General features: G+C 43.5%; 1 protein-coding gene across 1 annotated transcript in view; it reads right to left on the minus strand.

Annotated features, from left to right (window-relative positions):
• Positions 1–16,237, minus strand: part of LOC115110324 (pleckstrin homology domain-containing family M member 3) — a 53,146-nt gene extending 36,909 nt beyond the window's left edge. Inside the window, 3 exon segments of the mRNA XM_029635898.2 lie at positions 71–314; positions 13,077–14,142; positions 16,150–16,237. Of these exon segments, the coding sequence (XP_029491758.2) occupies positions 71–314; positions 13,077–13,587 (755 nt within the window). The 5' untranslated portion in view covers positions 13,588–14,142; positions 16,150–16,237.
• Positions 16,238–16,514: the final 277 nt, after the last annotated feature.

A 16,514-nucleotide genomic window follows, 5' to 3' on the forward strand; every position in this document is an offset into this window, starting at 1 on the left:
GGTTAGAAGACCTATTTTAGGAAGGAGACCTGGCAAGAGGTCTCCTAAGAGTGTAGCACCGTTATTTTACCTGTTGAAGAAGAGGGCCTGGAGGACTCGTCCGTCCTGTGGTGGCTGGGGCTGGCTAACCCCCTGGCAGTGGGACAGGGAGTAGGCGGTGCAGAGCTGGCGGTTACCACTGCTGTCCAGGCTGTAGAGACGCAGCTCACAGGGGGTCAGCTCTAGGTGGCAGATGCTCCAACGACCCTTCTGACCCTCACGATGCTCCAGGGAGCCCTGCTTCACCACACTGCCGCTGCTGCTGTCCTTATGGGCTGGAACAAACACAACATATATTCAGCAACAGGATCCTCTGCAGAAAACACTATTTGATATACAGCAAAACACCAGTGGTGGTAAAAGCAAAGATACCTTAATAGAAAATGACTCAAGTAAAGGTGAAAATCACCCAGTAAAATGCTACTTGAGTCTAAAAGTCTAAAAGTATTTGGTTTTAAATATACTTAAGTATCGAAAGTAAAAGTATAAATCATTTCAAATTCCTTATATTAAGCAAATTAGGCGGCACCATTTTACAGATAGCCAGGGGAACACTTCAAAACTTAGACATCTTTACAAACTAACAATGTGTGTTTATAGTGAGTCCGCCAGATCAGAGGCAGTAGGGATGACCAGGGATGTTCTCTGTTTAGTGAGTCCGCCAGATCAGAGGCAGTAGGGATGACCAGGGATGTTCTCTGTTTAGTGAGTCCGCCAGATCAGAGGCAGTAGGGATGACCAGGGATGTTCTCTGTTTATTGAGTCCGCCAGATCAGAGGCAGTAGGGATGACCAGGGATGTTCTCTGTTTATTGAGTCCGCCAGATCAGAGGCAATAGGGATGACCAGGGATGTCCTCTTGATAAGTGTCAATTTTACATTTTTCCTGTCCTGCTAAGCATTCAAAATGTAACGACTACTTTTGGGTGTCAAGGAAAATGTATGGATTAAAAAGTACATTATTTTCTTTAAGAATGTAATGTAGTAAAGTCAAAGTTGTTAAAAATATAAATTGTAAAGTAAACTACAGTACAAAAAACTACTTAAGTAGTACTTGAAAGTATTTTTTACCCCACTGCTAAACACATAGGCTAGAACTACATTTATTAGACCTTACTTGTTATATTGAACAATGTATAGCTACTGGAAGAGGTTACAAGTAGAAGATAACAGCCTTAGAAAGATTCAGAGGGCAGACAAAAGAACAGCGACTATCTGATTGCAAATGGGTACGGCGGTGTGGAGGGGGGGGCTGGCAGCCACACATGCTATTACCACTCACAGAATGTCTCTGCAACAATTTCATCTTATTATCTGCTCATTGGATCAATAACACTGGCCTCCATTCAACAGTCAGCACTCAGCAGTGTGCTCTTGGCTAATATACCGCGTAGGACATTCATTCTCCCATCATTAAGGACACATCTTCAAAGCGTAGCCTGGAATTCTCAACTTATTAAACAACTCAAATGCGACACATTACTAAGAGCAGGGGCAAACTTCTAACTGCCTAGCCTATTCTGGGTCAGCTTGCTTAGCCAGCGTTTTCACTAAATGAATTAGGCTACCATGCAACTCCCACCATTTGAGGGCCACAAATCTGATAGCACTTTTGACACGTTATTTATCGGAGCCAAACACAGATGTTCAGGTCTGAACGTGAGAGATGATATTTTGGTTTGTGATAGCAACTAGCACAGTTAGCTTTGAAAGTGCTTCCTGTGAGGTCAGCAGGAAGAAACAGCATTGTTACCCAGAACGCTGTGCAAACACAGAGAACCAGGAGAAACTCACTTATCTGGGGCACACCCTCTCTCTGCCCTTCCTCCCTCCATCCGTTTCTTTTACACACTCCTTTCTTTATCTCTTTTCCTTTCCATTCCTCCTTTTTGCATCTCATCTCTCAGCTTCCTGTTCAGGGGTTTGGTGGATTTTGACTTGTGCTGTGGCTGCACGTAGGGTGTAGAAGGGCAGACGTGTCTCCACCTACCAGTGGCCCAGGAGCATTGCTGAAGCCAAATAGCATGGCACGTAAATAGAAATGTCTGTGAGACATATAGGAGCCAATTTCCTTATCTGTAGTGTCCAGCATACACTAGTTGTCATTGGAGCACAACTCGCAGCCTTGACGTATACTTGTTTTTATCCTTATCAGAAATGTTGTTATACCAGGGTTCATAGGTGGGTGTAATCCTTGACCAATCAATGATAACTGATAATCAACTGACCAAATTTATTTTTACTGGAGTTCAGTTCAATGTATCTTGTACTATACTGTTATGTAGCCTACCTGCTGTTTCACTCCCCTTTAAAAACCCAATAGGCTCTGACCCAACCTACTCCCTGTTCTCCTCTGTCAATCGAGGGTGGCAAAAGGCATCTGTGGGTCTGTAGGCTAATTTGTCTACGTTTGTCAGACGGAGAGAGCAGATGCCAGACGGCCGGGCCGGTTGGCCGCTGTGCTTTGGCCTTCGGGAGCCCCTCAGGCAAAGGTTGGGGGTGCTAGGGGGCTCGCCTGTCCCCCTGGGCTTCAAAGGCTCCTGTGAGCACTAGGGTGCGGTGTAGGTCACTGTTCATTTCACGCTACAAAGGAGGCGAGGCGCACGGACATGACTCAATTAGTAGAGTCGCAGTCGGCGCTTTGCTTTGCTGGGCCTGGTCAAGCAGCAGCATCCTAGCCCTACACGGCCCTACACCTCCACTGGATTGAACTGGCTGTCCTGGCCCTGCATGGCCGTTAGTTCCACCTGATGCGATAGCGTTGCTGAAACGTCACAGGGACTTAACATTAACGTGATGTGAATGGTCTGGCCCAGAGGCAGGTGAGGAGAGGACATCTTGTTATGAACTCATTGTTGGTGTCTGAGCCATCAGTTCATATTATACTCAACTCAAAACTGTGTGGTTTAGCTGTGCCTTGTCCCCTAGTGATAGTATAATAGATTCACTAGATGAACTCGGCTAGCCTAATAAGATGGGAAAATACTTCTAGAAACGAGGCTAAATGTGGTTCAAATGGGCAATGGTCCCTTTCCTTCCTTCTTTCTTAACTACTGAGGTAAACGAAGGTGGTGGTGGGGTGTCCCATCCATCTTACTGCACAAAAACACTGACAGACAAGGTGTCACTTTGAGTCTTGCACTTGCATGCTTAAATACTCTTTAGGGACCAATAAATATGTAAATGCAGCCAGGAGCCAGATTGAGATTCAGCCTCCGCTCGACAGTCGCCACGCTCGGTGGAGAGTGGAGCAGAATTAAGAGGTGAGACACACACACACACACACACACTTTCAATTACTACACCACCGCTTGCGTGCCGTGACATCATGCTCCGGTAACGCTGTGAGACATGAACAAGCTAATGTTACGCCACGCAGCCTTGGGCCCCAACAGCCTGAAATCAAAACGGACATTCTGTAAAACCACCAACACATAGCTAACGCTTGCCTCAGTCCTGCAGCTAAAACGCTGAAATAGGATATCAGTCCATCCAGAGCTGTAATCACACTAAAGCAGCTGCCTTAAGGCTTACATGGGGACGTGACAATAAACACTGTACATGGGCTAGGGTGTAATTTGGGGGGGGAGGGTTGTACCAGGAATAGGGAGTACCGGTTAGGCTGCCAAAGTCCAGACAGAATTGCTAGAGCAGTCACTCTTACTGTAATGACTGACTGCCACACCCAGACAGACCAAGGACAGCCAATCACAACAGAACAAGTGCCATTTTATAACTTTGGCCTTTAGAGACGAGATGTTTTACCAATGGACCCCCTGGTGAATCCTGGACACCATAACCAGGACAGACAGACTCAAAGAGAACAGAAAGGAATGTTTTTTCCAGTAAGGAAAACATCCCAAACATACATATACATTATTAATGTTCTATTTAATTCGCTGGTTCCTAGTTACACCGAACAAAAATATAAATGCAACATGCATACACTTGTAAGATTTTACCGAGTTACAGTTCATATAAGGAAATCAGTCAATTGAAATAAAATCAGTAGGCCCTAATCTATGAATTTAACATGACTGGGAATACAGATATGCATCTGTTGGTTACATCACAGATACCTTTAAAAAAAAGTAGGGGTGTGGAACAGCAAACCAGTCAGTATCTGGTGTGACCATCATTTACCTCATGCAGCCTGACACATCTCCTTCACATAGAGTTGATCAGGCTGTTGATTGTGACCTGTGGAATGTTGTCCCACTTCTCTTCAATGGCTGTGCAAAGTTGCTGGTTATTGGAACACGCTGTTGTACACGTCGATCCAGAGCATCCCAAACATGCTCAATGGATGCCAACCGCTGTTAAACCTCATCAAAGAAGATGAAGAGAAGCTTGGTGACATTATTGGATAGATTCAAAAGTGATAGTTGAGAACCTTTTGGTTATTATTCCATTCAAATTAGTTTCTTCAAATTACAGGAGATGGGGGTGAGATTATACATTGTTTTCTTGGTTTTAGAACTTTATTTTTGTGTCCAGTTAACAAGGCAAATTTAAATCAATTGAACTAACTTCAGTAGCAAGTAGCCGTAGCTAGCTAGCTAGCTATCTACCAGCTCCAGTGTGCCGTTTTCGCCGCCAACTATGGAACGCCGTTTGGGTCTTTGCTATGGATATTGGATAGTGCACTGTCCATTTGGTCTGGGTAACTGTAAGGAGAAAATGTGAATGTGATCAAATTTGGTTTATATTCAAAATGTGGCTGGCTAGGCTGCCTATTCGTTTTCAATCCCTAATTGTTAACGGGAATTAATCTAAATAATAGCGATGACAGATCTGCGTCATTTTTTTTTTTACAAGGCCTACAGTTACATAGAACTGCATGATGCAAGCATTCATAATGCAAGCTCAGCCCTGTGAGTGCTATTGTCTATCACTTGTTGTCTCTGTGTCTGGGTAGAGTTTGCTAATCTAGTCTTAACTATAATTCATATAACCTAGTATAAGGTTGCTGCAGTTGGACAGGGTTTTCACCCCCCAGGGGCCAGGAGTTTTTAAAGTAAAAAAAATCTAAAACATGTGACCTGATTAGGAAAAACTGGTCCCATCATAGCCCTTACAACATTTTTACAACGGATTAATCACTGTCACACCTTATAGGGTCTCCAGTTAACAGGTAAGGAAAAACTCTGGGCCCCCGGGGGTAAAAATTGCCCCGCCACTCTGGGACCTATGGAGCCACCAGTCTGCTTGCAGTTGTCAGTTATGTGGATGACCAGGGCTTTATTCAGGAATGTTTCTTGGGCAAGTGGGTGGGTGAGATGCGCAGTCTGTATTTAACTTCATGGAGAAACGTGTTGTTCAAACCTATGGTGCAGCTGTAATGGAATGTACAGTTGAAGTCAGAAATTTACATACACTTAGGTTGGAGTCATTAAAACTCGTTTTTCAACCACTCCACAAATGTATTGTTAACAAACTATAGTTTTGGCAAGTCGGTTAGGACATCTACTTTGTGCATGACGCAAGTAATTTCTCCAACAAATGTTTACAGACAGATTATTTCACTCAATTCAGTATCGCAATTCTAGTGGGTCAGAAGTTTACATACACTAAATTGACTGTGCCTTTAAACAGCTTGGAAAATTCCATAAAATTATGTCATGGCTTTAGAAGCTTCTGATTGACTCAAATTATGTCAATTAGCCTATTGGCGGTGTACCTGTGAATGTATTTCAAGGCCTACCTTCAAACTCAGTGCCTCTTTGCTTGACATCATGGGAAAATCAAAAGAAATCAGCCAAGACCTCAGAAAAAAAATTGTAGACCTCCACAAGTCTGTTTCATCCTTGGGAGCAATTTCCAAACGCCTGAAGGTACCACGTTCATCTGTACAAACAATAGTACGCAAGTATAAACACTGTGGGACCACGCAGCCGTCATACCGCTCAAGAAGGAACCGCGTTCCGTCTCCTAGAGATGAATGTACTTTGGTGCGAAGAAGTGCAAATCAGTCCCAGAACAACAGCAAAAGGACCTTGTGAAGATGTTGAGGAAACAGGTACAAAAGTATCTATATCCACAGTAAAACGAGTCCTATATTGACATAACCTGAAAGGCCGCTCAGCAAGGAAGAAGCCACTGCTCTAAAACCGCCATAAAAAAGACTACAGTTTGCAACTGCACATGGGGACATAGATCGTACTTTTTGGAGAAATGTCCTCCGGTCTGATGAAACTAAAATAGAACTGTTTGGCTATAATGACCATCGTTATGTTTGGAGGAAAAAGGCGAGGCTTGCAAGCCAAAGAACACCATCCCAACCGTGAAGCACGGGGGTGGCAGCATCATGTTGTGGGGGTGCATTGCTTCAGGACAGACTGGTGCACTTCACAAAATAGATGGCATCATGAGGAAGGAATATTATGTGGATACATTGAAGCAACATCAAGACATCAGTCAGGAAGTTCAATCTTGGGCCTTCCAAATGGGACAATGACCCCAAGCATACTTCCAAATGTGGCAAAATGGCTTAAGGACAACAAAGTCAATGTATTGGAGTAGCCATAACAAAGCCCTGACCTCAATCCTAAAGAAAATGTGTGCGAGTAAGGAGGCCTACAAACCTGACTCAGTTACACCAGCTCAGTCAGGAGGAATGGGCCAAAATTCACCCAACTTATTGTGGGAAGCTTGTGGAAGGCTACCTGAAACGTTAAACAATTTAAAGGCAGTACTACCAAATACTAATTGAGTGTACCGGTATGTAAACTTCTGACCCACTGGGAATGTGATGAAAGAAATAAAAGCTGAAATAAATTACTCTACTATTATTCTGGCATTTCATATTCTTAAAATAAAGTGGTGATCCTAACTGACCTAAGACAGGGATTTTTTACAAGGATTAAATGTCAGGAATAGTGAAACGGAGTTTAAATGTATTTGGTTAAGGTGTATGTAAACTTCTGACTTCAACTGTATCTGCTACTTGTATTTCCAAGTCCTCTCCTGTTCCCTGATTAAGAGGTGATGACCACTCCACACTACTACCATTGTCAACTCTGTCAAGACATGAACTGAAGCCACGTCTCATGTGCCCGCTCATCCACTGGCACATTGAACGTTTTCTCTCCAATCACGGAGTACCCCTATCAATTTGCTCTCATTACTGTATATAGTCAATCACATACACAATTACACATTGATTGTACTTGCTTGGACTAACTCATTCTTAACTCTTTAGTCTGTGTGGTGTTTTATTATAGTTTTTCTTCCCAGTCAAACCCTGAAGTTAAGCCTCTGAACACCTCAACACCTGCCTCATACCCTCAATCACTGCTGTGATCCCTTCCCAACACTAATTAGCCCTCCCATTCCCCATAATATACATTTATAGTACAATATTAAATGCTTTAGGTTAAAATAATTACTTTTATGATTTTTGAAACACACTTTGATGTCTCTGTGCGTCCCGTGCCTGTACCGTGGGTCTCCCATCCTCCTCAATTTTTCAAGTCACCAGCCTCCACTGGTGCCAGTGGCTATCGAAGGTGAGCATTTGCCCTCTGAAGTCGGTTACGACCGTCTGCGGTTGAGGCCAGTTGGACGTACTGCCAAATTCTCTAAAATTATGTTGGCTTATGGTAGAGAAATTAACGTTCCATTCTCTGGCAACAGCTCTGGTGGACATTCCTGCAGTCAGCATGCCAATTGCACTCTCCCTCTAAACTTGAGGCATCTGTAGCATTGTGTTGTGTGACAAAACTGCACATTTTAGAGTGGCCTTTTATTGTCCCCAGCACAATGTGTATCTGTGTAATGATCATGCTGTTTAATCAGCTTCTTGATATGCCACTTGTCAGGTGGATGGATTATCTTTGCAAAGGAAAAATGCTCACTAACAGAGAAGTAAACAAATTGGTGCACAACATTTGAGAGAAAAGCGTTTTGTGCGTATGGACATTTTCTGGGATTTTTGTTATTTCAGCTCATGAAACATGGGACCGTCACGTTGCATTTATATTTTTGTTCAGTGTTGATGAAAAGTCAACAGAACTGAGAGATTCATTAGATGAGGTGAACCAATTGAAAGACCAATTAACAGCTAATAAAGCTAGACTATACATTAAAATCCCAGAAGTACATGTCTGGTCTAATGTCTTAAAACAACCATATAAAACCTTAACGAGTAGATTGGTAAATTAAATAAAATCCCTACAGCACTGACAGCTGAAGGTCGCTGTGAAGCCCACTCTCACTGGCTAGCTTCTGGCCATGCAGAAATCAACAGATCCATCAGCATTAGTGAGTGAGTGTTGCTGCTGAGGAAATCAGTAAATATCACCCCACGGGGACTCTGCAGGAGTACGTGGGCTGGGGTCTTTATGAGGGAACGTTTACCGCTGGCAGTGGGAAAGGGAGGAAGCATTCTTGCATACCAGTGGCACCAAAGCCTCCTTTCCCTGTTGCATCTAATGTGACAACAACTGCGGTGGATCTCCATTTTAGTCACATTGTTCAAGATGGTGGGGATTTCATGGTTTTCTCTTATCAAATAAACAGTTCTGCTAAGGTTTGTCCTAGAAGAGACAGCCTGGGTCTCCCGAGTGGCGCAGTGGTCTAAGGCACTGCATCGCAGTGCTAGCTGTGTCACTAGAGATCCTGGTTTGAGTCCAGACTCTGTCGCAGCCGGCTGCGACCGGGAGACCCATGGTGCGGCACACAATTGCCCCATCGTCGTCCGGGTTAGGCCGGCAGGGATATTCTTGTCCCATCGCGTACTAGCGACTCCTGTGGCGGGCCAGGTGTAATGCACGCGGACACGTCACCAGGTGTACGGTGTTTCCTCCGACACATTGGTGCGGCTGGCTTCCGGGTTAAGCAGGCATTCTGCCAAGAAGTGCTGCTTGGCTGGGTCGTGTTTTGGAGGACGCATGGCTCTCGACCTTTGCCTTTCCCGAGTTTGTACGGGAGTTGCAGCGATGGGACAAGATTATAATCGGATACCACGAAATTGGGGAGAAAAAGGGGGTAAAAGCGCACCTAGGGGCCTACCTACACAGTGCACACAATCAAATGTCATGGAAATATGTTGTACAGGACAAGAAAGAATACAATTAGGCCTACATAAAAGCATTGCCAACTATAATGATTGGCAAACAGCAGTATCTGTTCGGATGCTAAGTGCTGTTGAATGCAGCCCATGATTTTACTATCCTCTTGTGAAGCCTAACTATCCATCCCTCTCCCTGCCTTGAGCCAACTAATGTCTTTTCAGTCGTATGCTAATCCCTCCTAATATGAGGGATAATTGGGCCTCTCTCTTTCTCCTCATTTGAGTACATTTGGTGACAGACCATAATATGTCACTCTCTCCCTAAACAAATACAAACAAGCAGACTAAACAACATGCATCAGGGAGGTTTGTATTATTCACCACATTATCTATCCTGTTACCTAGTCACTTTACCCCTACCTATACAGTACCAGTCAAACCTTTGGTCACACCTACTCATTCCAGGTGTTCTTTATTTTTTACATTGTATAATAATAGTGAAGACATCAAAACTATGAAATAACATATAGAATCATGTAGTAAACAAACATGTTAAACAAATCAAAATATATTGTATATTTGAGATTCTTCAAAGTAGCCACCCTTTGCCTTGATGACAGCTTTGCACACTCTTGCCATTCTATCAACCAGCTTCACATAGAATGCTTTCTAACAGTCTTGAAGAAGTTCCCACATATGCTGATCACTTGTTGGCTGCATTTCCTTCACTCTGCGGTCCAACTCATCCCAAACCATCTCAATTGGGTTGAGGTCGGGTGATTGTGGAGGCCAGGTCATCTGATGAAACACCCCATCACTCTCCTTCTTGGTCAAATAGCCCTTACACAGCCTGGAGGTGTGTTGGATCATTGTCCTGTTGAAAAACAAATGATAGTCCCACTAAGCCCAAACCAGATGGGATGGCATATCGCTGCAGAATGCTGTGGTAGCCATGCTGGTTAAGTGTGCCTTAATCTAAGTAAATCACAGTGTCACCAGCAAAGCACCATCACACCTCCTCCTCCATGCTTCACAGTGGGAACCACAGATGTGGAGATCACCTACTCTGCATCTCACAAAGACATGGCGATTGGACTCATCAGACCAAAGGACAGATTTCCACTGGTCTAATGTCCATTGCTCATTTCTTGGCCCAAGCAAGTCTCTTCTTATTGGTGTCCTTTAGTAGTGGTTTCGTTGCAGTAATTTGACCACGAAGGCCTTATTCACACAGTCTCCTCTGAACAGTTGATGTTGAGATTAGAGGTTGACCGATTAATCGGAATGGGCGATTAATTAGGGCCGATTTCAAGTAACAATCGCAAATCGGTATTTTTGGGCGCCGATTTATTTACATTTTATTTTTTAATACCTTTATTTAACTAGGCAAGTCAGTTAAGAACACATTCTTATTTTCAATGACGGCCTAGGGACGGTGGGTTAACTGCCTTGTTCGGGGGCAGAACGACAGATTTTCACCTTGTCAGCTCGGGGGATTCAATCTTGCAGCCTTACAGTTAACTAGTCCAACTCTAGAACCACCTGCCTCTCGTTGCACTCCACAAGGAGACTGACTGCCTGTTACGCAAATGCAGTAGAAGCCAAGGTAAGTTGCTAGCTAGCATTAAACTTATCTTATAAAAAACAATCAATCAATCATAATCACTAGTTAACTACACATGGTTGATGATATTACTAGTTTATCTAGCAGCGTGTCCTGCGTTGCATATAATCGATGCAACGCTGGGGGATGATTTAACAAGTGCATTTGCGAAAATAGCACAATCGTTGGACGACTGTACCTAATCATAAACACCAATGCCTTTCTTAAAATCAATACACAGAAGTATATATTTTTAAACCTGCATATTTAGCTAAAAGAAATCCAGGTTAGCAGGCAATATTAACCAGGTGAAATTGTGTAACTTCTCTTGCGTTCATTGCACGCAGAGTCAGGGTATATGCAACAGTTTGGGCCGCCTGGCTCTTTGCGAACTAATTTGCCAGAATGTTTCGTAATTATGACATAACATTGAAGGTTGTGCAATTATTACAAGTAAATAAAAATTGGCAGATTAATCGGTATCGGCTTTTTTTTGGGGTCCTCCAATAATCGGTATTGAAAAATCATAATCGGTCGACCTCTAGTTGAGATGTGTCTGTTACTTGAACTCTGAAGTATTTATTTGGGTTGCAATTTCTGAGGCTGGTAACTCTAATGAACTTATCCTCTGCAGCAGAGGTAACGCTGTGTCTTCCTTTCCTGTGGCGGTTCTCATGAGAGCCAGTTCCATCAGTGCTTGATGGTTTTTACGACTGCACTTGGAAGAAATATTCAAAGTTCTTGAAATTTTCCTGATTGACTGACCTTCATATCTTAAAGTAATGATGGACTGTCGTTTCTCTTTGCTTATTTGAGCTGTTCTTGCCATAATATGGACTTGGTCTTTTACCAAATAGGGCTATCCCCTGTATACCACCCCTACCATGTCACAACACAACTGACTGGCTCAAACACATTAAGGAAAGAAATTCCACAAATTAACTTAACTAGGCACACCTGTTAATTGAAATTCATTCCAGGTGACTACCTCATGAAGCTGGGTGGCTACTTTGAAGAATCTCAAATATAAAATATATTTAAATTTGTTTCACAATTTGTCTACACTATTATTCTACAATGTAGAAAATAGTAAAAATTAAGAACCTTGGAAAGAGGTGTGTCCAAACTTGACTGGTACAGTACATACTGTAGCTACCTCAATTACCTCATACCCCTACACCAACTGGTACTCCCTGTATTTAGCCATTGTTATTTTCTACTCCCTACATATAGCCATGTTATTTTCTACTCCCTACATATAGCCATGTTATTTTCTACTCCCTACATATAGCCATGTTATTTTCTACTCCCTACATATAGCCATGTTATTTTCTACTCCCTACATATAGCCATGTTATTTTCTACTCCCTACATATAGCCATGTTATTTTCTACTCCCTACATATAGCCATGTTATTTTCTACTCCCTACATATAGCCATGTTATTTTCTACTCCCTACATATAGCCATGTTATTTTCTACTCCCTACATATAGCCATGTTATTTTTACTCGTTATTCACTGTGCATTTATTCCTCATCACTTTCTATTTTGTTATATATCTTTAACTCTGCATTGTTGGAAATGGACCCGTAAGTAAGCATTTCACCTGTTGTCTATGAAGCATGTGACAAATAACATTTGATTTATTTGATCCTGAGTGGCCATTGCTGTGTTCCAGAAGAATACAATACTGTCTGCTGCATGCAGTACAGCTGTGTCATAGCCTAGGCCTATTCCTTTTCTCTAGGACTCTGAAATTATCTTCATTTAGACAAAGGTGGAAACTAGTCCTAACCTTAATCTAGTCTCTGACACAACAAGGAAAAGTACATGTCATGATAGCATAAGTCTATTCATCCAATTTTAAAAAAAGACACTAGCATTGATTTGAGTATCAACTAGGGCTGTGAAGGTCTTGGAATTTGAGATTGCGGTAATTGGCCAGGGCAATGTACACGGTCACTGACATAATCGTTGGGGGGGGGGGGGGGGGGTTCATTAACATGCATTGTATAAAAGAATGTCCACTCATCAGCGCTTCTACACCCCCGCGCATCTAACGTTAGCGGTTTAGCTGCTGGAGCATCAAATGACCGTTGGAAAGAGGAGATGTAGACAGTTTAATAGACAGACTTAATTAGCTAAACAATTGCTTATAATCTTTAGCAAATAATACCGCTAATAGGTCAAGTTTATCTACATGAAAATATAGTTATTAAAAATGTTTTTCAAAAAAAATGTATGTAGGCCTATTTTTAAATGGTTTTGACAGTTATTTTATTTTCATGACTGTCTTCCTCCATAACCGTCACACGGTTATTCAATTACCGTCACAGCCCTATTATTAACCAATAATACATAAGCTGTGTGTCCTTATCAGCTAACCAAAGAAGAAGGACATACTCTTCCTTCCAGCCTTACCTTCTTCTCTCTGGTCGTTGAGAGCAATGTTCTTCAGCATGTTCTTGTCCACAGCAGGCAGGCCATTAGCGTTGTCTGTGTAGGACGGCCGGTAGTTGACATCAGAACGTGAGCGGTTGTGGCCTTTCTTAAAGGCGGTGTTGGAGGAGTTAGAGGTGGTGTTGTTAGTGTCCTTGGTGTGGGCAGCCAGGTCGTTGGTGGAACGAGCACGACTCCTTTTCCCCTGCCTCAGAGCCAGCACGCTGAAGGCAGAGGGCTGGTCAGCCCAGGCCACGTTACGGGGGGACACCTCGGTCCCCTGCTCCCTGGCCAGCAGGCCCCACACCCCGCTAGAGCTCAGCTTCCCCAGGGCTGCAGACATCTCCTGCAGCTTGGGGTGGTGTTGCCTAGGCTGCCGGAACCCATCCCCACCCTGGCAGTGGCTTTGGCCTCCACCCCCATCCAGGCAGTGTAGGAAGTCCTCAGTGGCCTCCAGGGCAGGACTAATGTCCTCCACTTCCAGCCCTTCCATGATGCTCCCGGGGTGGGTCCCTCCTAGAGGCTGTTAGGGCAGGCGGGTGGTCCTCTATGGGGCGGGATGGTCCTCTATGGGGTAGGGTGGTCCTCTATGGGGCGGGGTGGCTCTGGAACTTGCAGGCGAAGCATCTGCCGTCTGAGCCCCAGAGGGAGGCAGTCTGAGCGGATGGTGTTCCTCGAGGGCAGGAAGCTCCTTCCAGGACAACAATCCCTCTTTAACACAGCTCTGTTAATCAACTAGCTAGAGGCGGATGATCCTATTGAGTTAATGCTAGAGATTGGCACAGTAAGAGGAGTAGGTCTGGCCTTTGCCAGAAATTCTCATGGCACAGTTTTGGGTGGCACTGTTTTTCTTACACAGGCCGATACACACACACACACACACACAAACTTGAAGAACTGTGGTGCTGTGTGTGTGTGTGTGTGTGCGAGAGAGAGAGAGAGAAAGAGCTTTCACATGAATCCACATATGGATGTGTGTAACAAAGAAAAATGCTCCTCCTCCACATTGGGTGATGATGTCAACAAAAGGGGTCAATATGAAGATTCACTGTGTCATGGTAAAGAGGGAACAAAAAAAGGAAGCATGTCAGGGTTGATTATCGGACAGTAAGAAACACAGAACAGGGTCAACATCAGTTAGGTTTAGCACTGAACGAGGCTAAGCAAGCTTCACATTTCCCATTATCATAGAACATGCTAATTATTCTGACAGATAGCCTAAAAATAGTTAAACACTCACTACCAGCAATCTTAACTCATTGTAAATCAATTACCTACAATCAATCTGAACCTACCCTCAATCATCACCTAAAAAGGGTCTCAAATGGACGTCTCCTCAAAGTCAGACTCATCATCGGATGCTCCCTCAACTGTTCCGATCATCCCAGTTTGAGGGAGTAAATGGAGTCTAACACACAGCCAACATGTACCTCAGGCATGGACCAACCTGGTTGGAACGGGGTTCCCTTTCATCTGCCCAGCCAGTTTAGCCTCTCACTGTCAGTGTTTGTTGTTATTTTTCTCTTCCTCCCCGATGAAACCTCTGACTCCTCATCTATCGCTACCTCTCCCTCTCTCACTGACAGGCCCATCGATTTTCCCTGCCTCCCTCCCTTGCCCCTCCCGGCTCAGGGTCTTTCACTTTCTTCCAGTAATGAATTATTTAGAGGGCATTACATCACCATTAGCCAATCGCTGGATGGCATACAGTCAGTACGTCACTTAGAAAGGGTGATGTGGAGGAAGGGGGTGATGGTGGGGAGGTGGATGGATCAGTAAGCAGGCAGGCCAGATGAGGCTGTGCTTAGGAATGTTGTCTCCGTGACAACAACCCTGGCCAAAGGCTGGGGCAGGTTGTGACTCCAGCTTCAGCAGCTATCAGACTCATCAATGTCTCTTCAGCAATGACCTCACTGCATCTAATGAAACACTATGTCGTCATGGCTATGTACTGTGTGCTCATAGCAAACTAACATCCAGACAATCATCCTGCACTAAAGAGTACGCCCAACACTAGGAAAACATATTCAACCATCCCCAAGAGCAAACGGTAAAAAGGAAAACACACATCATAACATTTGACATGAGTGACCTTGACTCAAAAAGGCTTGGTTGCATTTGATGGGTTAAGTGCATGACTGGCTGAGGCTAGCAGCACCCCCAGCAGCAACCAGCAGCTGAGTCACGACTGTGTCCTCACCTTCCCAGCAGACCACCCTGTGTGACACAGAAGCACACAGTGCCTCCTCACTGACTTTTTTTTATCCCTCTCACACAGCAGGCATTGCATCCTCCCTTAGGGTATCAAGCATAAGCATTTCGCTACACTCGCAATAACATCTGCTAACCATGCGTATGTGACCAATAAAATTTGATTTAGGGCAGTAGCTAGCATCAGTGTGTCTGTCTGTAAGCATGAACATATAGTCTATAGCTAGATAGACTATACACTTCTTTATTTTATATATTCATTTGAAATGGTGGTAACGTTAACTAGCTAACAGAGGAAGTGTCTCTAGTGCAGTTAGCGATTCCTTGATCAATACAAGGGGAAAGCGCAGTCAAGACAGGTGTCTTTCTTAGAACTTCAGTCGACTAGTTGTTATCGACGTAAGTATTACAGTTTTAGATAAGGTTAGACATCCTGACCAGCTGCAGCCTGCTTGAGTGGTTCACTGACATAACTAGTTAGCAAGCTATTTAGCTAGCCCCAAACTAGCACAGAATATTAGACCACTTCCAACATTCGTCATTGAAACAATAATTACCTAGCTTGTAGAGCTTGCCTCACGGTACCAATCTAGATAAACGACTCAGCTAGCTACCAGGTGTGAATGTCCATCATCTACTGTAACTAGCTAACTTAGCAAGCTAGCTAACGTTAGCTAGCCTCCATCCTTGAACAATGTCATTTTGATAGCAGGGGTAAAACCATCTACACGCGCAAATATTTATCAATATTTGTTAACATTGTATTTAAAAAACAGCATAAAGCTAGCTAAATACCCACAGGCACGTCTCCGAGAAAAAAACAAATATATAAATCGTGACTCACCTGAATCTGTTTACAAATATGTAATTTTCTGGTCCGTCAGCGAAAACGTTCACCGGATGGAACTAATAGTTCCGTCATTAAATGTTCCGTCTCAATTCTACCGGGGGAGTTATTGCATGGTCTTACAACTTGTGTGAGTTTGCCATGCATTCTAGAGAAGTTTGCCATGTGTTCTAGAGAATGGTAGAAGTTTGCCATGCATCCCAGATCAGGTCAGAAGAATTACTGTACAGAGTTGTAAATTCTTCAATATCATGCATAGTAATGAATTATTGTATAAGTAATAATGTAATAGTATGATAATATTAACACGATAATGCTGGTGTTATTATAATTTCAACATTAATCGAAAGAACCTAAGTGTG

Source organism: Oncorhynchus nerka, linkage group LG3, assembly GCF_034236695.1.
Source record: "Oncorhynchus nerka isolate Pitt River linkage group LG3, Oner_Uvic_2.0, whole genome shotgun sequence".
NCBI classification, from domain to species: Eukaryota; Metazoa; Chordata; class Actinopteri; order Salmoniformes; family Salmonidae; genus Oncorhynchus; species Oncorhynchus nerka.